A 27790-nucleotide genomic window follows, 5' to 3' on the forward strand; every position below is an offset into this window, starting at 1 on the left:
GTCCTCTGAGAATTTGAAACTTATTTAAATTTATTATTTTTTGCTTTCCAAGAACTCTCCCAGCTTGTCCACCACAATCCACAATTAATTTAATGTAACTTTTTTCCGCTGTGAGCAGCTCCTCCATTTCCTTTGTGGATTTCACTGTGTCCAAAATAGAGCAGTGTTCCCCAGACAGAACAGAATACACTTCACTTCAGTTTTAATGTGTATGTTGTATGGATTTGGGACACTGACGTTTCATTCAAGCATTCCAGATTATTTAGAAACCAGTGATGACATGTGGAGATTCCCTTATAGTACATGTGCATGTTAGTGTGTGTGTGTGTGTGTGTGTGTGTGTGTCTGTCTGTGTGGTCTGTCTACGATCCGTGTAACAGGCTGATTTGGATTTTATGAGGTCAGAGGTCAACAGGAGCGGGGAAGAGTGACCCTCTCACCTCGGGGTCAAACTGAGGAGAGAGCTGTCACAACCCAACACCCTCACTTTTACTGTCTCTTCCACTTGAATTTATATCATGTCGTCATCCCTCCCCCTTCCTCTCCTCTTACGTCCCCCTTTTCTTTTTCTTGTTTTAGAGGAATGCAGCAGTGTTTTGTTTTCACACAGTCATTACATTACATTATGGTTTCAGCTCAGCGAGGGCAGGAACCAAATTGTTCTCACCAGTGTTAAAAACCAAAAGGGAACAATATTTTTAGGTCATGGAAATGCTCTGGAGGAGTCGTGGGATTTTGCATCTGGGCCACAGTGAGATTCTCGCAGCGTTGTAACAAGTGAGGTCATGAGTATTTTTAATTTTGTCTCCGTCTTTGAAGCAGTGTCTCTGCACTGGACTTCCCAGAGATTGCCTGTCAGTCAGATCCACATCACTGAGACATCTTGTAGTTTTCTTCAGATGAAGTTATTTAATTTTGTCTGTTTGAACATGGTGCATATTACTGTACCATCATATTATAAGAAGTGGAAAATAACTTTCTCTTCACTGCAGTTATTTCACAACAAGTTACTTTGAATATCAAGATTGTACACACAATCTTACAATCATACAAACAACATGTAAAATATGATGCATTACAGATAAAACTAGTTAAAAATAGCTTCACATCAAACAGCTAAAACATTAAAATGCTATAAACACAGTTGTACATTAGTAATAATGATCTGGAAACACTATAACACTGCAGGGGCAATTAATAATGAGTAGTGTTACACTTGATACTCCAAAGGAATAGATCACAAGCTATAAGGTTTTTAAACTAGCAATTAGCCAATTAGCTTAGCTTAGCAAAAAGACTAGAAACAGAGGGGAACAGCTGGCCTGGTTCTGTCCAAAAGGTAAAACAATATGCTTACAAGCATCTCTTAAGCTGTTTCCAGTCTTTATGCTAAGCTAAGCTAATTGTCTGCTGGCTATAGCTTCATATTGAACATACACACAAGAGTGGTATTGATCTTCTCATCCATGTCACCCATGTCAAACTATTCCTTTATGCACATTTTTTTCTTATGAATACAAGGCTTTTATTTGTAATGGAGTATTTCACATTGTTTTATTGCTAAATAAAATATGTCAGTGCTTCTTGCTACAAAGAGAAAATCTGTCATAAGCTTGACATACTTGAGGTTTAATTACACTTGTAAAATAATAGGTAATACAGTAGAAAAACTGCCAGTAGCTTGAAAATCTAACTTCCTGTGTCCTTCCTTTTTCCGCCTGTCGGCCATCAAACATGCTCCACTTTCTCTCTGTCTGTATTGTATTCCTCAGTATTATAATATAATCCTATTTACTCTCTCTCTCTCTTGCTCTTTCTTTCCTGAGCTGAACCCATTGAACTGCCTCCCCACCGCTCCACTCCCCACTTACTTCCTGTTTAGAGGAACAATTAAAGGATTGTTCCTACAGCCCAGGGCACTAAGGCCTTGATCTAGAGCAGCCACCACATCAGCTGGAAAGAGCCATGTTAAACATCAATTACAGGACCTCCTTGAAGGACAGTGTTTGCCTGTAAGACCGGCAGCAGTGAAACAAAAAGGTTATGATAGATGAGCAGCATTTGAGGAAACACTGGACACTCCGAAATGGTGAATTACAATCGAGTGCAGTGTCACAGTGTCAGGAAAGATCGTCGCTGATGTGACTGTTGACAAAACAACCATTCAGTGTTGAATCTCAGCCTATGAATCATCCTTTAAAGTAACATTAGACTAATGCAGCATCATACATTTGCAGCTCGGTGGGGTCTGCTTTGAAATGACAGATATGGTGCAGATTGTACTGAAGTACTACACTGTTTCCTGTGGGAATACAATTACTCCAACTCAATCACACTGTTTTAATTTCCATGTCATCACAAACACTTGACCCGTTGCACATTATAAGAAACTGCTTTATATCAAACATGAAGTCTTTGAAGTATACAAGCATTTGAAACAATAGAAGTCTGCCTCCTCTTGTTGTTGTAAGAAGTGGCTCAATAATGAGTGTGTTTAAATGCCCACTAGAATCCTGGTTATGTTTTGCACGTGTGAACACCTTATCCTGGTTTCTGAACATCATCTGTTGGTGCAAAACACAACAGCTGAGGTGATGGGGAACCCACATGCACACAGATGATCAGAAACCTGGACACTGTTAAATCAGAATCATGTACACACGGATATGAATATCTCGATTTCTCATGTTTTGTGCAAACATCGTATCCCGAGAAAGATTAAAACCAGGATAAGACTCGAAATCAGACTCTACAGCACGCTCTGAACTGGTTTCCTGTGTTAACTGGGAGATCTAGACTCTCTTTATTGATGATATCAGAAAGTAAAGCAACTCATCTGTAACTTAGCAGTTTATGTTTATTTATGTGCCTTTACGGTTCATTAAACTACCTTTTAGATTACTGGGCATTCCTGCACTGTTATAATATATGTACATTTCTCTTACAGCAGCTGTGGACACTGGACATATTCATATACATAAACATATACATAAACATATACATCATATCTGTTGTTTATAATTGTAATTATAATTATTATTAACAAAAGCACCTAAAATATAACAAGACATCTTCATCTGGCAGCTCACATACAAAACCAAAACTCCGCTATTATAAAACTACATGTATTTCCATATAATTCAAATAACTTGTATTCATATGCAAAATACCAAATAGATTATGCACCAAATAACAGAAGAAAGTAAAGAAATGCCTCAAGCTTAATCACTTACAGTGGCAGAAGTATTAGTAGTAATGAAGGCATTTCCTTGGATGTTTTTCATTATTGGGTAATAGACTGACTTTTTTGTCTCACCAGACTATCTGTTTGTTAAGTTGTCTATAAAATACCAAAAATAAAAACAAGCTCGTTCTCCAACTTTCTCATCTTTTGACTGTCAACTCTCTAATAAAAGAGTAAAACTCTTCCAAAAAGAGATTAAAATGCTCATCAAAAGTCAAGTGGCAGATACTCAGAAGCTACTCTACATGTTGTATTTTTTTTACAAGATAAAAGATTTGTATGAGTAATCCATTATCTAATCATATGAGCTGTAGTGGAGGAGGTTATGTATGTGGAGGCGTTTTCCCCAAAGGAAAATTTGACAGAAAGTCAGCCATAAATGGTGAATCCTGGAGACTTGGTGCTGGCAAATCTAACATACTGTGGGAGTTAAGTAGTATAACTTGTAATTATGCACAGATAAGGTCAAAAATGCCAAAAGACTGTTCCCACAGTAAGAGACCACAGTCCAGATTGAATATTCACCACTTGAATTCAAAGGGGAATGCCATTTGAAGTCAACATGTTACTTAACTTTTTTTTCTTTCTTTCTTTTTGTTGTTCATTTGTGTAAATTTTTATTTAGCTCACAGTTGATACTTGAGGAATTATTGTAAACTTGTTCTTGTCCCATGGTGTCACTACATTTGTTAACTTGGGTCTAATTTTACGTGGATTTAAATACATTTCTCATCAGGTCTAACCATTATGGAACAGTTGGCATGACTCACAACAAATATAAAGACAAACTTTACATTTCAACAAACAGAAAACCCTTTAAAAAATGGGGAAAAATGGAAACTTCCATTCTTCTTGTTGCTCATCAGGCGACGGCGGTTTTTTTGTCTCTGTGTTTCCCTCACAGGCAGAGAGGCGGGCGTACAGAGAGGCAGAAATAAACATGATGGACGACCTATCAGAGGCTGACTTCCAAAAAGAGGAGGAGCCAGCCAGCCCAGCCCCTCCGCCTTCACAGCAGCACACAGACCCTGCCTCCCCGACAGTCGCCGTGACGCCAGAGCCAGTTGCCAGGGGAGACCAGGCCACGCCGAATGAGATAGAGTACCAGGTACATCATCCAGTGAGTCAAAAATCACCCCGTTTACTCACAGAATGCATCCCCACCCAAGAAATGACCAGTGCTGTTCCCCTTAGCAACACATTTCCTGCATCCAATAAAAGATGTAGATAAATATATCAGCAAGACTGAGAGTTCATTCTTGACTTTGGAAACTGCAGTTGACAAAATAATTAACTGTCCATTAGCAGCTGCTCTGGAGCTTTCACACAATCTTCCTCAGCAGATGGAAGAAGAATGAGCTGTCACTCTCAGCTGTTAAAACCAACATGGATGAGAAATTCTTAAAGTGCTGAGAAAAATGGGAATGTGAACATCTGCACTTACAACTGGGCAAAGCTCTGCAGAGGAGGATCAGTGGATCTTAATCAATGCATCTGTCTGCACAGGTTGCATAGCGCTCATTTTTACACCTGTGAATGTGAAACAGAGCATATTTTTTTGTCTATTTTCCTGAGTTTGTCTGTGAAAAATGTGGGTGACCTACAACTCAGTACTGTGCCTGGACGGCTCCTGTGCAGACACACAATGAGGTCTGAAGCTGCTGCTGCTCTGCAAGCATGGGAGTGTGGCTGAGGAGCATCTCTCTCTCCCTCATTTCCTGTCACCAGTCCATCTAATAAAGGCAGAAGTGGCCTGAGTCATCATTTCTGTTCAAAGCAGCTAATAAGACAATTCAGGACTCCTGTCTTAGGTGGCTAATAATAGCGCTAACTAGCTGGGGAAATAACATCTTGTACTAATTCCTTCTGCTTCCTGCACATTTAAAAAGTGGTAAATTTGTAGACACTGTGCTCATTTAGCAGAGGTGCTGCCCCAAAAGACAAGTGGCTGATGGAAAGGAAAGACGCTGCACACCTCTGCCAAAGTGGAAAATTAATTCAAAGTACAAAAGTAGTTTGTACAAAACAAGTTTTTGTCCACATCATAGTGTCTAATGCAGGTTGTGAGACTGAAATGTGTACTAACATTATCCGCCCTTTTCTTTGTTCTGTCTAACTTTTATTCACAGAAATTCAATGTAAAATGTTTTATTTTGTAGCTGTATTATTATTGCAGAAATTTTAAACTGCCGTACTTTCACATTTTCATTCTTTAAAAGTTGAAACTGGAAACCGGTCTGTAAGGTCTTTACAACCACCCTGTGCTCTGTGTGCTGGCTGACAGGATGGCCGGGGCTTTGGCATCGGCACCCTGGTGTTTGGGAAGCTGCGGGGTTTCTCCTGGTGGCCCGGCAGGATCGTCTCCTGGTGGATGAGTGGCCGGAGTCGAGCCGCTGACGGCACTCGCTGGGTCATGTGGTTCGGGGACGGCAAGTTCTCTGTGGTGAGCACCATTAGTTTCACCATTAAATTGATCAGATGGTGGTTTAGCAGGTGTTAAGTATTCAGCCAGTTCACACGAAAGACTTGCTGAGGACCTGATGCTTTTCACAGAAAGAGGGAATGTCTGTTGCTATTAGAGCTACCAATTCTCTTAAGGAGGTAATTTGACTTTAATGCAGCAGCTTACAATCTTTTACACTCTAACTTTATCACTTCATAGATTCATGTTTCTGTCAGAGTGCCGTACTAGTTATGACATTCATAAGCTTGTCAAACACAGTTGTACTCAGTTTTATTCAGTGGTTAACAGTTATTCAGGTTTGTCAGAGTGAGTTCAACAGTTCATTTAGTATCAGCAGAAGCTTCAGTGAGTGAATAAGTTCTTTTGCGTTAATTTGCTCAAAGACGACCTTGAATTTTCTCCATTTTCTTTTAAATAAGTTGAATTTAAAATTTATGTATAAGACAAATCCTCTGCACCTGAAAAGCCAAAGATACTAGAAAAAAATTTAGGATTTTATGCCTTGAACTTAGATGTCCACTAGTTTTTCTTCTCAAGTTTCTTCATGGCTTTTCTTTCAATCTTGATTGCAGGTTTGTGTGGAGAAGCTGATGCCTCTGAGCTCTTTCTCATCTGCCTTTCACCAGCCCACCTACAACAAACAGTCCATGTACAGGAAAGCCATCTTTGAGGCTCTGCAGGTAACAAAGCCACCATCAAAACTCTGCTCCTGAGTGTCAGGGACTGTGTGTGGTTCAGTTTCACTTGTGACAAGGCAAATAAGATTATTTTTACTCTGTTGCTGCACTTATTATAAATCTCTCTGGATGAAGTCAAAATCTGAAAGACCAAAATACAAGTGTGCAAGTTTAAAGGTCATATTTTACTCATTCTTCTCTTATGCAACATTGGCATTTTGCATTTGTGGAGGTGTTGTTCTCATCTAGCTCTGTCCACAATTTGTAAGTGGTAACATGTGGGTACATTGGTTCACTCTCTTATTCATTTATTTTTTTTAAATATATTTTTGCATTATTTTTCCTTTAACCAGTCCACAACATTTGGTAATTTTCAGCCTCTGCGCCACCCATTGGGTTAACATCGTAAACAAACAGTCGAGCAAACGGAAAGACAAATTTCCATTACCTCCCAGATTTATGATTCTGATGTCATGAATAAAGAAAATTGAGATGGTAAAAATTATTAAATTGTAATGGGACTTGTGTATGTTTATTGTGTGTTTAGGTGGCCAGTGTGCGTGCAGGGAGGCCAGTCCCCTCCTGTGATGCGAGCGATGATGCAGACGGTGTGGACATTCAAACCAGAGAGATGATAGAGTGGGCTATGACCGGCTTCCTACCCAATGGTCCACAATCACTGGACCCTCCAGAAGGTACGTAGTCCTCTATCCCAAACACACAATGACACATCCACACATAGACACACAACCTACATCATATGGTCAATCACATGCAGTAGTTTACACATTAATGGGTGTGAGAAAGATAACGAAATGAAACCCTGTACTGTTCTGTGAAATAAAACTACACTGTAAAATGATTTATTTCAAAATAAAGCTAGAAAAATTATCACTTTATTTGGTCATTGTATGCCTTTAATAGTGGAAAGATCACAGAAAACTAGGGAGTGGGAGATGTAACAAAGCTTCTCAGCTGGATTCAAAACAGGGATGATGCATTTCATATGCAATATGCAAACTCTGGTCCAAATCCAAATCAAAGCAAAGTTTAATTTGGACCCAAAACTAAATTTTAATGGAACCTGACTGAGTTCACTTGTGAGTGACAGATGGATATCACTCCACACACACTCACATCTTTTAGTTCAACAAGAGCTGGAGCAAGAAAGTCGTTTGAGTTAGAAGCTTGAGTTAAAAAATGAAAAAGACAGGTTGAAAACTAACCCATGCAAACAAAGGTTTACTGTGAAAACCATGTTTAAGCAACGTCAGACCAAGAAATAAATACTCATTTAAACTGGCAAGAGCATGAGACCAGTTTGCTTAATTTGCAATCAAACTGTGGCCATTCTGTAGAGCAGTAAAATACCATTATGACACCAAACAGACCCATTTTTCAAACATTTTGTCCCCAGAGCTCAGAGGTAAGAACCACAAAACTTCACTTTGTCTGAATCAAGCTGCAGAATAATTATAAAATCAATTTAATCAGCATTTTCGAATGCAAATATAGTGAAAAACGTTTACCACAGCAAACTCACTAATAAACACTTAGGTCAGCGACACTGCCTGGCTCTTCAGGCTGGTTTTAAGTCTTAGTTACACAATGACGGTCTTCTTTCTCTGATTAATACAGAAATGTGTCTCCATAACCTTCATGCTTTTAGAACGTGAATACTAGTCGCTTAATTTATCTTTTCTGGGCCTGTGATGCTGCTGCAGCTTAGTTAATGGACCACTAAGGCATGCAACGTGATTTATCACATAGGTTTTTATCATATAGGTCAATTTAGCCGTAAAATGATCCTGGGAGGTTACAGTGATTGTGTGGATATTTGGTTTTGCTTTAAAACTCATAAGGAACTCAGGTGTATCAACAGTAAATACATGTGTGAGAAAGAAAGTCAAGTAAAGTGATTCATCCTTCTCAATGATAACTAAAAAACGGTATTAACTGTATAATATGTCCTTATCCCCACAGAGGAGCAGAATCCATATAAAGAGGTGTATCCAGAGATGTGGTCAGAGCCTGAGGCAGCGTACACGCCTCCACCTGCAAAGAAACCACGCAAGAACCACGCAGCGGAGAAAGCAAAGATCAGAGAGGTGATCGACGAGGGGACCAGAGGTAAACTTACAAACACATTTCAACTCATCTATCCTCTCGATTTGTACTTTACACACACTAATGGTTACATATTTATTTATGCATGTGTGTGTGTGAGTGTGTTTATACGTATGTGAAGTTTTTCTAATGTGCTGTGTTTTCCAGAGAGACTCATATTTGAGATCAAAAAGAAGACCAGGAATATAGAAGGTAAAAGCATCTTTCTTAAAGGTTTTATACTCTAATGTATATTTTTTTTGTCTGGTATTAATGTAATGGCTGATTTACACCATCATTAAAATCATTTATGAAACAGTCATCTCTGGTTGATAAAATATAATTGTATTATATTAGCTGTGGCGCTATTACATCCAAAGGTTTTCTTTATCCATTGTCGTCCAAAAGAGATCATTTAGAGGAAATATTTTATTGCATTTTGCAACGTTATTGCTCTGTTATTAGGCTATTATTTCATTTAAGTCCTTCATTGCTTTTTAAGTCTCCTGCAGAGTCAGTAGTCTCAGTTAGGTTCTGCTTCAGGCTTAAATGAAGCATAGATTTTAGCTCAATTTAAAGAGCTTGTTGCTGTAGCTTTTATCTAATGTGGAATCCAATTTTTGTTCTTGTTTACATTTTTGGGATTTCGCTGATTTGTTTATTCAGCCGGCTCTACAATAAGCACAACAGCAGAACAATTTACTGGTTGAGTGGAGTGTGGACCTCAGTGTCCAAAATAGACGATGAACTGGAAAGTAAATGTAACATAACCACATTATGGTTGTTGTGCTAAATGCCAATGTTGTGAGGATGTTTGAGTTTGTCTGTCATTTGTTCTGCGTTTGTTAAGATATCTGTATCTCCTGTGGAAGCCTCAACGTCTCTCTGGAGCATCCTCTCTTTGTGGGAGCAATGTGCCAGGGTTGCAAAGTAAGAAAAAAAAACACACTGTTGTGTCTGATTGTTGTAAATAATTGAATATTATTGTTTATGGACTTTTATTGGAATCATATAATCAAAATCCAATTCAAATTAATGATGCCAAGCAAATTAAAAACTAAAAATATGAGTTACTGAGGTTTTTGTGTACATATGTGAAGAGTTTTATTGTGATGCATTATGGTGCATTACAGTTAAACACAGAACAGCTGATTTTTTAAATCTCATTGTATATGTGTTTATTGATTGAGTATTGTGATATTGATCTCACACGTTTCTCTAGTACATGACAAAATCAACATGCATGATGTTCCTCAGTGATTGATCAAATGATAGTTAAACAGTAACTTTGATAATTGATGAATCATCTATCTCACTAAAATGCTAAATGTCTGGATTTTCAGCTCTTCTTTGTTTCATATCATTTTAACTTTAAGCTCTTTTATTTTTGTCAGACAGAATAAATAATTTTAAATGGACAGTTTTTTTTTCTGTGTTTTCTGACCTTTTTTTGGCAAAATTATTTATAATTTAATTGAAGAACTAATCGAGAGATTAATTGATCATGGAAACCAACTCTTGCTTCAGCTCTATATACATTAACCAAACACTGCTGTTTATAAAACCCCAACCAAACAAGGAACACAACAATACTGCACTACTCTACTCTACTCTACTCTACACTACTCTCTCCGTGGGCTAAACACTAAAGCCCACTCACCTTGTCATCTTGTTTTGACCTGTATGTGTCCCCCTCCCCCCTCTTGGGTCAAGCTGTGTACTCTAGATGACACAGATGCATGAAAATGAGCAGATGTTCAGCTGATTCATACGCTGACGTTATGTTGGACAACAAAGACATTCTCCCTCTGCCCTTCTCCTGATCCAGTTTCTCTTTCACCCTGACAGAACTCCTTCCTGGAGTGTGCCTACCAGTACGACGACGATGGCTACCAGTCCTACTGCACCATCTGCTGTGGAGGCAGGGAAGTGCTCATGTGTGGCAACAACAACTGCTGTAGGTCAGTACAGTACTGTATACACTCTTCTGTTTGGGATTGGTAGGCAGCAGTTGCTTCTTTTTGTGGGCAGGACAGGTTCTTTGATTTCACCTCAACAGAAACAATTTACCCATAAATGTCAAAACGTCAAGATGTATGGCTCCGTTAGTGGCAACTGACTCAGCTAACTCACGTGGAACAGATTTATTTATATGAACACAGAGTACACAGTTGATTTTGGCATCTAAGCTCTGACCTCATCACTGCAAACACTGCAGAGATCAGGAGTCACAATAATAAAATTCACCCTAAAACAGATGCACGGTCCTGCATGGTTTAACGTGGCCGTTTCCCAAGAAGGAACTTTATTCTATTGAAAGTACCCTGATACACAGCAGCAGGTAAAGATGAGTCAGCTGTGTAGCAGATAATTATTAATTTAACCATCTTTAACTCTCAGAAAGGTTATTTTGGTTACAAACAAACAAACTCTGGTTTGAAAAGGAGGGTCTCATCCTAAGCATCTCCCAATCTGTATAAGTGACCTATGGCCCACAATTATGCAAAATGATTTGGTAACTTTGCTAACATGTGCAATCAATCAGAAAATGAATAGGTGTCAGACAGAGGTATCATAGAACTAAAATCTGCACCTTTTTTATTTATGATATATGAGGCCCAGTAATAGTGCAGGCAAATAATGTTCATAATCAGTTATGGGAAACACTAGAGATATCCAGTGAGTGAGTGGGTTACCTGTCGGTGTGTATGATGATGATTAACCCCCCCCCCCCTTGTGTCCCCGTGTGTGTGTCTGCAGGTGTTTCTGTGTGGAGTGTGTGGATCTGTTGGTAGGAGCCGGCTCGGCGGCAGCGGCCATCAAAGAAGACCCCTGGAACTGCTACATGTGTGGACCCCGGAACACCTATGGTTTGCTGCGACGACGGGACGACTGGCCCTGCAGACTACAGCACTTCTTTGCCAACAACCACGAACAGGAATTCGTAAGTCTTGACCCCATTGATTCAATTTCTGTTCTTCTTATATAAACATTATTAAATGATCATATTTATAAGTAAAAAATAAATAAATTTGTCTTTATAGTGTTTAAAGATATATTTCAACACTGTGTACGTGTTGATTTCAGTTTGCATCAAGATTAATGATGACCTATAGTTTTTTCCTGAAATAATTAGTTTTTAGAATTCAATAAGAATTTATTACATTGATTAAATTAGCCTTTTTAATTGTATTCTTTAGGGCATTTTGCATTTATTTATCAGTAATAGAAAAAAGGGAAAACACAGGTATAAATGTTCCCCAGTAGGATCCCCCATTTAACCAGGAACATTACAGTTACATGGTTTGCATCTTAACCCTTCAACCACCAGGGAGCACCATTAAATTTGCATTAAAATGATGATTTAAAAAAAATAAAAAATATATTATGGAAAGAAATGTGTGATTTTTTAAAAAAGAAACAGCATGTAAAATTTGGAACCAATTTGCAGTGACTGCACTCTACAACATTTTCCTACCTGTTTCCTGTGATTAAAAAAATAATTTTAATGCTCCAAAAAGTAGCTTAATAGTAGCTAATTGAGTCAGTTATACCACATAAATAAGATGGTGTGATGAAGAATGAGAAAAATTAAAACAGATAAAAAAAAATTAAAACAGACTAGTCCTGCTAAAAGAGTACAAAATACAGTATTTTGTTTTATCAATATATTGATCAATATTCATCATAAAAAAACATAAAAAGAAGGTTTTATGACTAAAGCAGTCACACACTTTAGTCTTCAAACCTCCAGCTCTGCTGTGAGACCTGCACTTTTTCTGTAGTTACTGCTCTCTGCCTGTGTAGGGCAGTGTACTATACTACAACCTCATGCATTAGTCAACACGCTATAAATCAGTTAGGTGTAGTAAATTTTATTTGTCATCCTTCTTCTGATCTGCTATCATAACCTTGCTATAAATATGAGGCGAAGTACAACACAGTTAAACAGGAAACATTCATATCTGGGGATCAGTGTTTACCTTCCAGCGATTGTTAGATATAAATTATTTATGAGGGGTAATACACGTCAAAACAGACCAGATTCACATTCAGTTATTGATCTTCTTAAGCAAGATGTTTGCAGGAAAGACCGGTTCATCATCATAAGTAAAGCTGATATCTAATGCGCTGCTCTCTCTACATACTGCAGAGGTTATTATCCATCTGATCTTATTCTCATCAGTGTCTTCTCTTCCTCTTAACTCTCTGTTTCAGGAGCCAGCCAAGTTGTATCCTCCAGTTGCGGCAGAGAAGAGACAACCAATCAGAGTCCTCTCTCTGTTTGACGGCATTGCCACAGGTATATATGTGTAGGTCTGCAATCTAATGTCGGTCAGTCGCTCCACTACTTTGACCCAGACTGAAATATCAACAGCTGCTGGGTGGACAGGTGTGAAATTTTCTCCTGGTCCAATGAGGATGAATCCTAATGACTTTGCTGTTGCCCTGACTTCTCCTCCGGCGCCAACATGAGGCTCAGATTTATGGTTTTGGGTGAAACCACTGTCTGAACATCTATTGGATGGACGTCATCACATTCATTACACACATTAATGTTCCCCTCTGGATGAACTGTAATAACTTTGGTTCATGACTTGTTAACCATTAAGCCTGCCAATCATCAGCATGTTAATATTGCCATTCTGTTAGTACACTGATGTTAGCATTTCACTTCAGGAACCCCACAGAGCCGTTCGCCTGGCCGCAGACTCTAGGTCTAGTATTTTCAATTTGTTGCTTATTGATTATTCTATAAAATGTCAGAAAATACTGAAAAATGTGCAGCACAAGCTCAACGTGGCGTCTTCAAATTGTGTTGTACAACCAACACTTGAGAGGCCAAAACTACTCAATTAACAGCAATAATGAAAAAGGCACAGCATTTTATTTGGTTAATGACTTTAATGACCAATTACCAAAATTGTTGCTGATTAATTTTCTGTTGATCATTTTATCAGTTTATTGTGTGTGAAACTGCAACAGATGTGTTAAACTTGATGAGAGGAAAATTTATATTCACTCATTCACTCACATTCTGTGTTTGACTAAAGGAGATGTTGGATGAATGATTTTGCAGATGATGAATAAATGTGTGTGTGTTTGTGTGTGTGTGTTTGTGTGCGTGCGTGTGTGCGTACGTGTGTGTGTGTGGCCTCAGGTCTGCTGGTGCTGAAGGATTTGGGCATCCAGGTCGACAAGTACGTGGCGTCTGAGGTGTGCGAAGACTCCATCACTGTCGGTATGGTGCGACACCAAGGACGCATCATGTACGTGGGAGATGTTCGCAACGTGACCCGCAAACATGTACGTGAAATTCTCATCTGTACTCTGAGATAAATGAATACTCACCTGTAAGGTGTGTGGACATTCACACCTGAATTTACAGCTGTCTGCTTGTGTAAATGTGGAATAATAGAGACATTATTATTTGTTTTTAATATGCTAGTTGTTTTTAATTGTTTATCTCCGCCAAAGTTAACTCATGTTGTTTTTTTCCTGTCAGATTGAAGATTGGGGACCTTTTGACCTGGTGATAGGAGGAAGCCCCTGCAACGACCTCTCCATAGTCAACCCTGCTCGGAAAGGCCTTTACGGTCAGAAGTGATCTTGAGTCAAACCAGAATATGAAACTTTTTTGTTGTGAATTAGTTTTAAAAGATAAAAAAACTTCCAGGTAATGGATCAAATTTCAGAAATATCCTTGTTATCCATAAAACAGCAAATCCTCAGAAGCATTACTGACTATCTAATAGAGTTTTTCATTCTTCATGAGAAATGAAGTATGGAGGTTAAACTCTCTCCGTCCTCCTGCAGAGGGAACTGGCCGGTTGTTTTTCGAGTTTTACCGTCTGTTGCATGAAGCTCGACCAAAACCAGGCGACGAGCGGCCGTTTTTCTGGCTGTTTGAGAACGTGGTGGCTATGGGAGTTAGCGACAAACGGGATATCTCTCGCTTTTTAGAGGTATGGTGAACACACCCACTATATACAAATTTAAAACACAGGCATATAAATGCAGACTCTAAAGCGGGGGTCTCCAACCATTTGAACTCTGAGAACTACAAAATAAAAGGGGCTGAGATCTCCTCATGTCTTATAGTGCTGGTTATATTTATTCACATATCCCATCACAACACTCAAACTGATCTCCAAACCAAATCAGATGAATACAATCATTTAATAAGTCATCAAATATCAATATCCAAAACTCACATTTTGTACCAAAATCATCTGAAAGTCTCATCAGTGTCAATTTATGTGTCAAAAATCATCATCATGATTCAGTCCAACCTGAACACACAGACATAATAACACCACTGCAAATAAACGTTGATAATTCTGATTAGAAATCAGAGAAAAAAGCTCCTCAGTCAGTAATCCAGTGATAGTTGTCAGGACATCCAATGGTATATTTAAAATGATTAATTTGTTACTGTTAATTTTCAATAATGTAAACAAAAAACTGGGCTCCACAGCTTAAATCACTGTATCCGTGGCAACATATTTCCTGTTTCCAGGAAACGTTTAGTTTATGTCTGTTCTGTTTCTACCGCTGCACGTCGCCTACAGCAGATCTGACTCATTTGATTGACAACTGACAAATAATGATTTGGTGTTGAAGAGGGGCGGGTCTGTCTGTGTATTTGATTTAGCTGCATTTACTGAGTGAAACTGTGTTGCTCAAAATTTGAAACATGCATCCCGGGTTTGTACAGACTACATTCTGTGAACCTTTGAGTGAGCTACTGGTAACTGGAGACCCCTGCTCTAAAGAACAACACACACCGAAGAGGGGTGATAGAAGCAGTAGAGAGGGGAAATGTAAATTTATAAGATGATCTAATGTGTTCTTGTGGTTGCAGAATCTTTCATGTCCCAAATATAAACAACACACTTTGTAATTATTAATTAATAATAACAGAAGAAATAGTCAAATCTTTTACTTCACTAAAAGAAGAAATACCACACTGAAAAAATGACCAATTACAAGCCAAACCTAAGTAATAGTATGGAGGTATTTGCAAAAAAAGTATTCTTTATGCAGGCTTCTATCAGTGTTATATTATTATACTACGATCATTATTATTGATGTATGAATATGTAAGCATGACTTTACTGTTAACTGCTTCATATTCTGTATATTCTATAACTAAAGTTGTCAGGTTAATGTAGCAGCAGAGTAAGTAAGATATTTCCCTTTTGAAATACTGTGGAGTAGAAATATAAAGTAGTATAAAATGAAAACACTTGAGAAAATGTGTTTCTAAAATTGAATTTATCGATCATTTTAGGCATCTGGGAAATCACAGCAATATAGTAACAAAATGTAAAGTATAAAATGAAACATTAGAATTTAAAAACGTACTTTAAAGTTAATTATTGAGATTTAGCCCAACAGATGCTATAAAACTATCCTAAACTCAAAATAAAAATATTTTTAGCTCTTTTATAAATGGAAAACTCATGGGGTCTTTTGATAATAATAATAATACACACACAGAGTTAGAGTGTGACATTTGGAGCAGTCTCATTCTCAGACAGAAGATGTGAAAGTGAAGCAGTAAAGTAACCCTGCTGTGTGTCTTCAGTGTAATCCAGTGATGATCGATGCCAAGGAAGTCTCTGCTGCCCACCGCGCTCGCTATTTCTGGGGAAACCTGCCAGGCATGTCCAGGTGATTCATCCACACGCACACACACACACACACACACACACACACACACACACACACACACACACACACACACACACTGTTGTTGGATCAGTTCACTTTCTGATGGTTCATTTACAAACACAAGTCTTCATTAAGTTTCTACATGGTTTCATTTCTTTCTCCACCTTTCGGTTGCTGCAGACCTCTGACACCGATGACCAACGACAAGCTGGACCTACAAGAGTGCCTCGAGCACGGGCGCACCGCCAAGGTATCCACTTGTGTGTGTCTGTGAGCGTGTGTGTTTGTGTGTGTGTGTGTGTGTGATTATTATCATTGTGCCATCTATCTTTTTAACTAGTGGTAGGCAAAGACACTGCGTTCTAAGAGAAGTTACAAAGCCCAAACACAAGCAGGAAAGTAAAGTCGAACATGGGAAAATACTTGAATGTTAAAATAAAAACTGACACATTTTTTGAAAAAGTTTGGAAATTTACCAGCAATCTACATGTCAGTGCTGTCAGATAAGTATACAGCATCTAAAAGTTAATGTCTCCAAAATACGTGAATGTGTTTTTCTACTTTGATGATAGATGCGTACTGTTGCACTTTTTCTCTTCCAGTTTTTGTGGTCAGGTTTTTAAGTAAATAATTATTGGACGACAATCACTTTTTGCATTATTACATTTTTTTCAAATCCTCATGTATCACAGAAAGCTGGTGTACAACAGGGGGATAGCTGTAGGATTAAAAAAAGGATGTGTGTGTCTGTGTGTTTGTCTGTCTGTCTGTGTTTGTGTGTGGTTGGTTCTGGATGTTAATTCCAGTTTGAGAAGTTGCGTACGATAACGACACGCTCCAACTCTGTGAAGCAGGGGAAAGACGAGCATTTCCCCGTCTACATGGACAACAAGGAGGACATCCTCTGGTGTACTGAGATGGAAAGGTACAGTAGTGTTTGTGTGTGTGTTTGTGTGTTGTGTGTTTGTTACTAATGAATGATTCACAAAGCTAACCAGGGATGGGGCGTGCAAATTAGTTTCAGTTTAAGATTACTAACCACCTACAGTGCATTCAAGAGAAATGGGGACACCTGAGCTCAACTGTCTGAATATTTATGTCAGTGTGATGTTTTTAAATTTCTAATTTGGAAAGATTTCTAAAATCTGTTTTCGCTTTGTCATTATGGAGAACTGAGAAATATTACAACATTACCAAATGTGAAAAAGATGAAGGGATCTGAAAACCTTCTGAATGCACTGTATATACATTATGTCTGTGTGTTGAGTGTTTATCTGCAGAGCCCCTGTTAAACTTAATAAATAAAAGAGTTAAATGCTTTGGCCATAGTATATTTGCAAATTAACAGAAGATTTTGATGAGTGTGAGCATGAAGGAAGTCCAGGCTGTTAGATGTCATCAACCATTCGGTTATAACCACAAAATTTAGCATTTTTGATTTTGTAAAGGTTGTGTAGACAACATTTTCAGTCCCAACAAACCTGGAAAAACACATGAATATGCAGCAGTCTGAATACATGTTTCACACTGTAACTTTTACTTTTTAAATCCACCAGATATTTAAATCTTTTAAATTAGATTTTTAAAAGAAAAAAAATGAAAATAATTATGTCAGATTAGTCGTGTCACTGCATCACGTCAGGACAGCTACTAATGATTACTTACAGTATCGATCACGCTGACTATTAGTTTCTCAACTAATAAATTCATTGTTTTGTCTATGTAGCTAATGAATAATAAAATCTTGATTATTATGATTTTTAGTAGAAAACTTGTTTTAAATCTCTAAAAAAATTTTATTTTAGAATGTTTAAATGTTTTTTGTAATTTGTAACTTGATTTTGAAAAGTGATTTTTGAAAAATCCTCATATTTGAGAACAAAGTGTCGACCGGCTGTTGATAAACAGACACATTATTTCAGCCTTGCTCAGCTCTTTCCAAAGTAAAATGATGAAATCTCCTGTGTGTGTCTCCAGGGTGTTTGGTTTCCCTGTCCACTACACTGACGTGTCCAACATGAGTCGTCTGGCCAGGCAAAGGCTTCTGGGACGTTCCTGGAGCGTCCCCGTCATCAGGCACCTCTTCGCCCCACTCAAGGAGTACTTCGCCTGCAACTAGTCACACCAACTCTCTCTCTCTCTGTCACACACATACACACACACACACACACACACACACACACACGTGCAAACATACATAAACGGTATGTAATGACAGACACAGGTAACTACACACAGTATAAAGTTAGTACGTGAAGGTTGGCTGACGCAGGATGACTCAGATGACTGGACACACACACATATACAAACAAACACATTCTGTAAAGGACTGCTTCCCTAGATTCCCATGTAGACCACTGGCTGACCTTAGTCCCCTGGTGCTACCAAGCAGATTACCACACACACACACACACACACACACACACACACACACACACACATATATACACACACACACACACATACACACACACTGGTGCAGAGTTCCTGTACTGTAACTCTACACACACAAACTTCCTGTCCGACCTTGAAACTGATGTCTTCTGGCTTTACTGTGTCGTGGTGACTGGAGTTTACACCTCCAGGGGGTGGAAAACTGACAAAGAAGCCCTGACTTTTTGTTTTTAATATCTCTCTGAGTACATCAACACACCAATGACTCCCTCTGAACCGTAACACTTAACTGTATCCATGCATAGTGACAGTGCTCCTGGTGTATTACAGTGCAATTAACACACACACAAACACAGACACACAAAAACATTATTTCACATACATACAGATACACGCACACATACACACACACCAGTTAATGCTCATGGTGCTGGTCAGGCAGAGACAGAGTCCAAATGGTGCCACTTTAATACAACACTTTTACAGTTTTTGGTGCTTTTGGAGACTGAACGGTCTCTGGTTGTTTCAGTCGCTGCACTTTTGTGTCCCTAACTGAGTCAAACCAAACGATTACAAGCAGGTGGAGGCAACACCAGCCAAGAGAGGTGACCGTGAGTTTTTTAAGTATTTTGGGGGAGCGTGCAGAAGAAAAGCCAAGGCAGATAGAATTGTTACGAAGTCTTTTTTTTACCATGACTACAACTGAATCAGATTGTAATTTGTTCTGTTTCTTGGAGGAAATGCTGCTCTGGAAATAAAAATCTCACTAAACCTCACTGGGCTGAGCCAAAAAAAGTTTGTGCAAAGTAACACCACCTTTACCTAAGGAAGACTGTTTCTAGCTAAAATAATGCAACACCTGCAACGTACCTATTGTTTTTTAATTTTTTTTGCAGGATCTTCATGAGCTTCTGTTGTTGCTGTTGCTAGTAGAACTGTTTTAACACACAAAAGTATTATAGAAAAAAATATCGCAACAAAAAATGAACAATAGTTTAAAACGGGACTGAATTGATACACAATCTAGAAGATAAGAGTCAAGCCATATGAGTGTCCACGTGTCTTTATGAAAATACTTTCTCTGTGATAACACAGCAGAGATCGTAGTGGAAAGACTTGGATCTGACAATGGTAAAAAAAATAACAGCACTATACAAAGAGTGCATGACGAGGCCACACACTCATGTTGGGGTTAAACTATCCTTAGAGTTAGTGTTAGAGGTCACTGTATGGCTGCATGTGTCTTAGTTGTCAGAGGCTGCATCCACTATCAGGTTTCCATACAATAACTTGTGTGCTTTCTTACAGATTTGTACTGTTTCGATTATCTCTTGACAGTTTCTGCAATATTTTAGATTGATTTTAGATAGATTGTATATTAATGTTAGCTAATGCTTTGGTGAATATGCTGTGAAATACTGTACACTAGTAACATTATAACGGTGGGTATATTTCCTCATGTTTAACGTGTGCTGGTAGTTAACTCAGCAACATTTGTAAAAGCGCTGTTGTGTTGCCTTGATTACTTTGCTCAAACAACTGTGATGTTCATCTTAATGGTGCAAAGTTGGAATGATACTGTATGTCAGTCGTCTGACAAGCTGCCTTGGTCTCACAGCTGAGGTCAGACGTTACGTTTGATGTCTGCATAAAAATCAGACCCTCCTGTGGTAAACTAAATCCCAGGAAACACCCCTGCAGAGTTCATCAGGTGGTGGTAGGTGAGGTGGGCAGGTGACTGACAAAGGACACTATCTTAAGCCTGGAGTGTTCTCACCCTGAAAAACAGTTATTTTTTACTGTGAATTGACAATATAATGTAGTCTTTCTTTGTAACTTGTTTAACTTTGGCGTGGCTGTTTGCTCTTACCCATCATGAGCGTAGCTTTAATTTTCTGTGACGCTGATCTACCCAAGCTAACCCTCCAAAATCATGAATACCAATTTGAGTTTGTGAGATTGTAACTTAAAGATTTATTTATTGTTAATGACAGAGTTAAATACATACTTTATATATCTTAACATCACTAGAGTGATTTTTTTTTTTTTTTTTTTTTTCATTGGTTTTTGACTTTGTAAAAAAAAAATCCTGAAATCTTACACCAGCAGAAGCCTCATGGGTCCCATCAAAAGAAAACATGTGGCCTCCAACAAAAGCTGAAGCTTAACTTTTACATAATTTCTCATACATCTAATGTAGGTATTAACAATGTGAACATCTAATAACATCTTATATAATCTTTCAACAAACTTAAATGAAATCTGATACTAAGGATATACATCTCTCTACATCATTTCAATCTTTGGTTCTATCCAACGAGGTTTGACTCATCCTGTGAGATTATTTCTTCCTCTAGAGCAGCTTTCTATCCGAGCATGGTATTAAATCAAATTTCCAGCGTGGAAAGGAAGTCGGTGAGGGGTAAAACCTGAACCTTTCCAGTTATTATACAACATTCTCTTGTGCCTCAGCCCCAGTGTTGCTGTTTTGTGTCTGGTGATGAGGTTAAAAAAGTGACCAGCAAGCTAGTCACAGTCCACCAGCCCTTGCTGTTGTGCTACTACTTTGCATCATAGGGATCCCTCATTCATTATATCGCAGCGACATCCACTGAATCCAGAGGCAGAAATTTGCTCTGTAGATGTTATGCTGGTTTTCTACTTCCTATGACTGAACTAGATAGCCCTGTGTAAATGACAGATGCGTCCGAACATGACCGCCACGCTGGGCTGAACTCAGACCCTCTGTGACCTTGAATAGAAACGAGCGGGTAAAGAAAATGGATTGTCATCAAGTGTGGTGGATTGTGTACTGATGTGTGTTTCATTTAGGCAGAGCTGTCATTGAGAAAACCGTCTCTGGCAGTCAGGTGCTTTTGGTCCTCAGATGACCATCTTTTTCCAGGAAGCCTTCCAATCCCCTGACCTTCCTCAGATACCAGCTAACAACTGGACACATACATACCACACCGACACACGTACATGCACCCACACCCACACATGCACGCACACAAACAGCAACACAAACCAACAATAAACCAGCAGGTTCAAAGAGTTTTTCCATCATGTTTACTCTCCGTTTATACAACCAACCTTCAGGTGCTTTTTAAACTCTGCTCTTTTTTACAGTGCTCTTGCAGGTTATTCAAACACACACACACACACACACACACACAAACCCGGTGCCGACTTTCACGCTTCTCTAACTCCATTCGCTACAAAAGACTTCACTAACACACATACTCATACAAGCATACACACTGTGTTTTAGCCGGCCGCCTGTTGCCATCAGGCTTCCCACGGTGCCGCTGGGTGTGACATCACCACCCTGCGTCGCTTGGTGCTCCCAAACCCCCACCCGCCACCCCACCTAACCGCACCCCCACCCCCAGGTGCTGCATGTCAGTGAGTCAGTGTAATCTCCAATTCCATGTTAGATTAGGGAGTAATGATAATAAAAATAATGGTAATAATATTACAATAATAATAATCTGTTATTGTGTGTGTGTACTGTTCCAGGTTGGTGCTCAGTTCAGTTCAGTCTCAGCCTATAGGGGAGAGAGAGAGGCTAGAGAAAGCATATATTACAGTTAGTATAGTGACTTGTTCTTTTGTATCCGAGGATGCCAGAAGAAATTGTTTAAGTGATGAGCTACAGGATGCTCTCAAACAGCAGAGCAGTTGAAATAACACTGAGTGGAGTGTTGCGAAACAGACGACAACTTCATCAATACATTGCCAGAAATCACGCCTAACAGGATCTATAGGAGCTTTTTCCTTCCAGGGAAAATGGATAAGAGTTTCCCCAAGTTGAAGCGAAATCCAAACATTTCCATTAGTTCCCAAACTTTTGATCCAACAGCAAGATCATCAACATGAAAAAAAAGATGTTCAATCTGACATTATAGCAGTCTAAGAAAATCTGAAAATTAATTGAATTCACCTCCCAGACTTCTAGAAATCTTCAGTTCTATGTGTTTGGCTCTGTTTTGTTAAAAATGATGCACAAACAACAATGAAAATCAATATGCAGAGAGATGAAACTAATTGAGGTTTGCCAAGTGAATAAATTTGAGAATAAGATCAATAAAACAATAATCTTGCAGACTTCCCTCTTATAGTTTGATCTTGTATATAAAAGTATGAATTTGGAAAACATAAATATCAAAGATTGTAAGAAGCTGAGTTTCCTGAAATAGGGAACACAAACCAAAAAAGCTGTGAACCACTGGCTTCTTTCCAGCTCATTTTTGTTTCACTAACAGCATGAGTGGTGTTATTTCAACATGCATCTGTCTGAGAGTGCAGTCGGGAAAAAAAGCACGAGGGATGGAGTCGATAATTTCAAATGACGGGTGACACGGTGATGATGTTTCTGTTTGCCTAGCGACAGCTTTTAGGCTGAGTGATGCGCTGTTTTAAACACTGATACACTTACAAACAAATACACACAAAACACTGTTATTGACACAGAGCGAACAGCGCTCAGACGCAGAGATACATGCACAACACCTACAAATACAATGCTGTGGCGCATGCAGACACTCATCTCATGGACTAAAAGAAAGATGAGCTTTTAGGAAAAGGAGGACCTGGTGGTGTTTCAAAAGGTGCTAAAATTTTATCTGAAAATAAAAATATATTGTTAGGAATATAAATCAAGTTTGTCTTTACAATGACTGTATTTAAGTTTGTCGTAGTAATGAAAAGGCACTATTATTATTTTACTCTTGTATGAATATGAACTAATTAAAAGGCATTTTAACTTTGTACTTGAACAATGTAAGAAATGAACCGTGAATAAAAAAGGACTGTTTCTTGTGATTCAGCCTAAAGGCTCAGTGTTATCTAACTATATGTCAATACAGGGTATAACCACTCAAATCCAAGTCAAAATTAAATTTCAGTTTCTATTTTTTTTTTTCTTTCTTTCTAACATGTTATTTAACTGTCTTTAATGTCAGTTCCCTCTTAATTTTCCATTGTGGCTCAGCAGAGTGTGCTGGCATCAAATCAACACAATAACACTCAGCATTTTCCTCGTCTGTTGTCTGTGTTTGAGAAGAACAGATCAAACTCTTGACAGTGACAGTTTGTCGACTTGTGAGTTTGCTGTGGACGGCGGGAGTTGACCTACTGCAGCCAGCTCTTCCTATTTTAATAATTGAAATCATATACTAATATTTTGATTTAAAATTGTTACACCTTTGCTGTCAGTGTATGTCTGGAACAGGGGGCCTCTAACATTTGGATGCATGCCCAGTGTTTCCATCAAAATTGATTAAAACATGCAAAAAATGTTTACTACAAATACCATTTTTAACAAATTGTGTAGATATTTTCTAATTTACCTTCACATCAATAAGAACAGGGCCATTTTAGGCAGCCCAGACAGTGTTTATAGGTATCTTAGCACAACTGCTAATTGTGTGTTTCCCTTTTATTCACAAAACTATCAGAATCTGTATTTCTTTTTTGCCTCTATATGGAGTTTTGTTTATTTACACTACTACCAGTAAGGTCAGGAGTTGCAAGGCTCCAAAACCCCATAAACTGGACTCTGGACAAAACAATTGTTACATATATGTATGTGTATATATATATATATATATATATGTATATGTATATATATATACATATATACACACACACACACATACATATATATATATATATATATTGTATATACTTACACACACACACACACACACCACAGCTGCAGTGAGCCATTCTGCCAAGGGGGAGAGTCCTGTCTTCATATTGTGGCCCTTCAGCTCCATGTTGCTGCATTCAAGTGCTCCTTGTAAACACTTGTTGCAGACCAGAAGAAATGCCAAACTCAGTGCTGCCACTTGAGACGGTTTCTTTTTTTTATGGATGCATTCATCTTAGAGATCAATGCATACCTTATTTTGAAACAGTAGCAGCAGCAGCAGAACAAAACAGAGAAAATGTAGGTGTTGTTAACTGATGTTTTTATACCTTTACATGTTTGCAAATGAAATGAGAGAGAATAACCTTTTTTTCTTGTTTTGAAGGTTAAATCCTAGTAATAGGGAGTTTTTTTATTGTCTTTTGAGAGCTTGGATTGGATTGTGAGTTTATGTTGGCCTATAATGCTCATTTAGGAGACATTTTACATCAAGGGCTTTACAAAATTCAACAATTTAACAATAAGAAAAGACTTTATTGATACCATGAAGGAAATGTTACATTAACATTTAGATAAGATAAGAAATTATTTAAGCAAAGTAGAGCAAATAAAATATATGTAAAGAAATAGAAACATGACTAAATTAAAAACTTATATACATTACAATATCCTTGACTATCCAGATATTGCATATGCAGAAATATTAAATCCAGTCCAATGAATGTGAACAAGTTACAAATAAATGCCTAAACTAAAGCATAAAACATTAAAAAATAACATAAAATATTGCATAGCAAATTGTGCTATTGTCATTTTTTGTTATTTTACATGTGCAAGATAGTGTTTTTCTATATATAGAGCAATCGTTTATTACGACCTGGGTTAATAGTTTACTATTAGGATTTGAATGTACTTCACTGGTTATTCTTATTCCCACAAACTCCCAAAATTTGCAATATCAGTTGTATTAGCGGTTGATTGGGCTCTCGTTGCCATATTTCCGACAGCATGTGAAGGGGGCATCGGAGGCAGGAGACACGCCCCTGCCTGCTTAGGCCGGAGACGCATCTTGTCTCCTATTGGTCAGAATTTCCGTTGGCCCGGTTCGAACGCCCTCTGATTGGCTGCTGCCGGGCGGGTGGAGAAGAAGCATCTTGCGGCTCTCTCTGTGCCAGCTGTCCCCGCACACTCGGCTGGTGCTGGGCAACGGAGAGCGAGAGGCTCCGGCAGAGGACGGTCTGGAAACCTGGAAAAAAGGGTAAGACGCCAAAATATTGTAATGTTAAAATATCTGGGCATATATTGTAGAAGTAATTGACAAATATTGATGAATTTAAGCACATATATTCTCATTTAGACCAATAAAAATGATGCGTTATATCTCGCATAACGTTAATAACCGAAGGATTCTGCCGTCGGTTAATTTTCCAGTTGTTAACGTTAAATTAGCTTAATATCAGCGATTTGTGTCGTTTATTTTGCGTTTTCAGTCCCTCAAATGACGTGTTGCTCCGTTTACATTTAAATGGGAATTAATAGGTGAATGTGGGCGTTTTATTTTCAAATAACAGGGGGGGGAAAAAAAAAAAAAAAGATTGACAGTGTGTTAATTTGAAAAATGATAAATTGGTCGTATGTTGCAAGCTAGCATCGTGTGGCGACGGAATATGGGTGAGATGTGACCGTGTGTGTGTGTGTGTGTGTGTGTGTTTGGTGTGCCATCAGTGCAATTTAAAGCTGTGTGTGTGTGTGTGTGTGTGTGTGTGTGTGTGTGTGTGTGTGTGTGTGTGTTGTCCGTTATGTAAGTCTGCTATTCGTTTATAGATTATTTTCTGTTCCACCAAATACATTGAGTTACGGTGGTGATGAAGAGGAGGGTATGCAGGTGTCCTCATGCATACAAACGAGCCTGCGTGTGTGTGTGTGTGTGTGTGTGTGTGTGTTGTACGGCAGGTGATATGGTTCTCTTTTACCTCCTTTTCCATCTGTGTCTGTATGGCAGCTTTTGCACACAGACCTGCTCTGGTTTGTGGATGAGGGTTTGTTAAGGCCTTAGGTGTTTAAGGATCCCAGTGAATTGAATACATTAGAAAGGATCCTAATTAGATGAAGCAACTGTTGGCCTGTATGTGGTGTATTCCAGTACATTTATCTATTTTGTTATATTCATTAATTTTTTTTAGGCTACAAGACGATACAATGACTGCAACTAAGTCAATCACAAAGCAAAATTCTCACATTTACATGGTTGTAATCAGCAAAGATTTTATACAGTTACTCGGCAAACAGGTGGCAGAGTGGTTGTACTGTTGCCCAACAGCAAAAAGGTTCTGGGTTCAAACTTTTCTGGCCTATTGTTCACCCAGTTTATGAAGCAGATTGTATTTATTGTCATGTGATCCACTGTTTATTTTCTATCACATAGAAAGAACATGGAGTGAATCTTACGGCCATATCTTGACTGTGGCTCCTTCACTGTAAATCCTAGAGATAAATTCACCTCGTAGGTATAGACAATGGCTTGGTGGATGAAAAGACTTGTTATGTTTGAGACATACTAGTTTGTACCATGTGTTGGTTTTAGCTGCTCTAAATGGACTAACTCTAAGGTGGAGTTAAAGTCTGTCATTACAAAGACGGGCAAGATGGAATGAATCATAGAAATTCATTCATGGTTTTTGCAGAAATACATATGAAAACTGACCGAAGTAGTTCGAACCCTGGATACTTTCTCACCTCTGTACACCTGGCCACCTGCTGTGTGAAGTGGGCGTGATTGGAGGATTGAAGTTACAGATCTTTTTGTTACGATGCTGGAAAGGTGGGGTGTGTGGTACTGTTTGACCATCTGACATTCACTTTGCTTGAGGTATACTGGCCCCTTAGAACACCATCAGTGGCCCCTGGGGGCTGCCATGATCATTATACCCCTCATTACAAAATTAAGACACACAATTTACAACCCCATATTTACGACTTTATGGACCACATGTGCCAACTACACATACCGTATGTAAATGTGAACAAGTCCACGCATGCAGACCCTCAGTGTAGTATAAATGGAAAAATGTGTGTCAGTTTTGGAGAACATCACCAGTCCTCACCAGCAGCAAGTTAATCATGTAAAGTTTCTCCTAATGTTGACGCTAAAAGAGAAACATCCTCAGGTCATTTAAAGTCAAACGGATTCATACTCTGAGAAGTTAAATAATACTCAATAAATGTCCTATAAATCTTCCCATCAAAGCTGATAGTTCTGCCCATAGGTGGCACCAGACAAAAGTTAGAGGTTAGGTCAGACTAAAGGCCAAAGGTAAAAAAATATAACAAATACTGATAAAACGGTCTCAGTACCTTTTTAAAAATGTTCTTAGCTAGTTTCTTGAGTAGTTAAGGAGGACAAAGGGAAAGTGTAGGAAAATAAGGAGATACACCTGTCCATCCCTCACAAAAATGCAACATAATAAGAGCACATAGAGAGAGACAGAGAGAGAGATGCCCCTAATCCTTAGAGTGATGCCCTAGTTAGTTATGTGGCTGCTGTTGTATTGTCTGTTTATCTGTGCGTGATTCAC

At 38.5% G+C, this 27790-nt stretch overlaps 2 protein-coding genes across 11 annotated transcripts in view; both read left to right on the top strand.

Annotated features, from left to right (window-relative positions):
• Positions 1 to 19338, top strand: part of LOC139612083 (DNA (cytosine-5)-methyltransferase 3A-like) — a 106162-nt gene extending 86824 nt beyond the window's left edge. For 4 of the 10 annotated variants that reach the window (XM_071467259.1, XM_071467266.1, XM_071467264.1 and 1 more), the window contains 17 exons: positions 4149 to 4364; positions 5529 to 5687; positions 6281 to 6388; positions 6933 to 7080; positions 8369 to 8515; positions 8660 to 8704; positions 9342 to 9421; positions 10340 to 10452; positions 11252 to 11435; positions 12710 to 12794; positions 13653 to 13798; positions 13998 to 14088; positions 14309 to 14457; positions 16083 to 16168; positions 16349 to 16418; positions 16975 to 17093; positions 18146 to 18439. In XM_071467259.1, the coding sequence (XP_071323360.1) occupies positions 4149 to 4364; positions 5529 to 5687; positions 6281 to 6388; positions 6933 to 7080; positions 8369 to 8515; positions 8660 to 8704; positions 9342 to 9421; positions 10340 to 10452; positions 11252 to 11435; positions 12710 to 12794; positions 13653 to 13798; positions 13998 to 14088; positions 14309 to 14457; positions 16083 to 16168; positions 16349 to 16418; positions 16975 to 17093; positions 18146 to 18287 (2088 nt within the window). In that variant the 3' untranslated portion in view covers positions 18288 to 18439. Of the gene's footprint in view, positions 1 to 4148; positions 4365 to 5528; positions 5688 to 6280; positions 6389 to 6932; positions 7081 to 8368; positions 8516 to 8659; positions 8705 to 9341; positions 9422 to 10339; positions 10453 to 11251; positions 11436 to 12709; positions 12795 to 13652; positions 13799 to 13997; positions 14089 to 14308; positions 14458 to 16082; positions 16169 to 16348; positions 16419 to 16974; positions 17094 to 18145 lie in introns of all 10 variants that reach the window. The other 6 variants (XM_071467263.1, XM_071467268.1, XM_071467260.1 and 3 more) reach the window with 5 other exon arrangements.
• A 5985-nt stretch (positions 19339 to 25323) lies between these two features.
• LOC139612367 (dihydropyrimidinase-related protein 5-like) overlaps positions 25324 to 27790 on the top strand; it is a 23126-nt gene continuing 20659 nt past the window's right edge. The window contains exon 1 of the mRNA XM_071467870.1: positions 25324 to 25473. The gene's annotated coding sequence lies outside the window, so the exon portion shown is untranslated. The remainder of the gene's footprint in view (positions 25474 to 27790) is intronic.

The sequence above is a fragment of the Trachinotus anak genome, unplaced genomic scaffold (genome assembly GCF_046630095.1).
Source record: "Trachinotus anak isolate AG129_WGS33_773 ecotype Australia unplaced genomic scaffold, CSIRO_AGI_Tana_v1 ptg000031l, whole genome shotgun sequence".
NCBI lineage: Eukaryota > Metazoa > Chordata > Actinopteri > Carangiformes > Carangidae > Trachinotus > Trachinotus anak.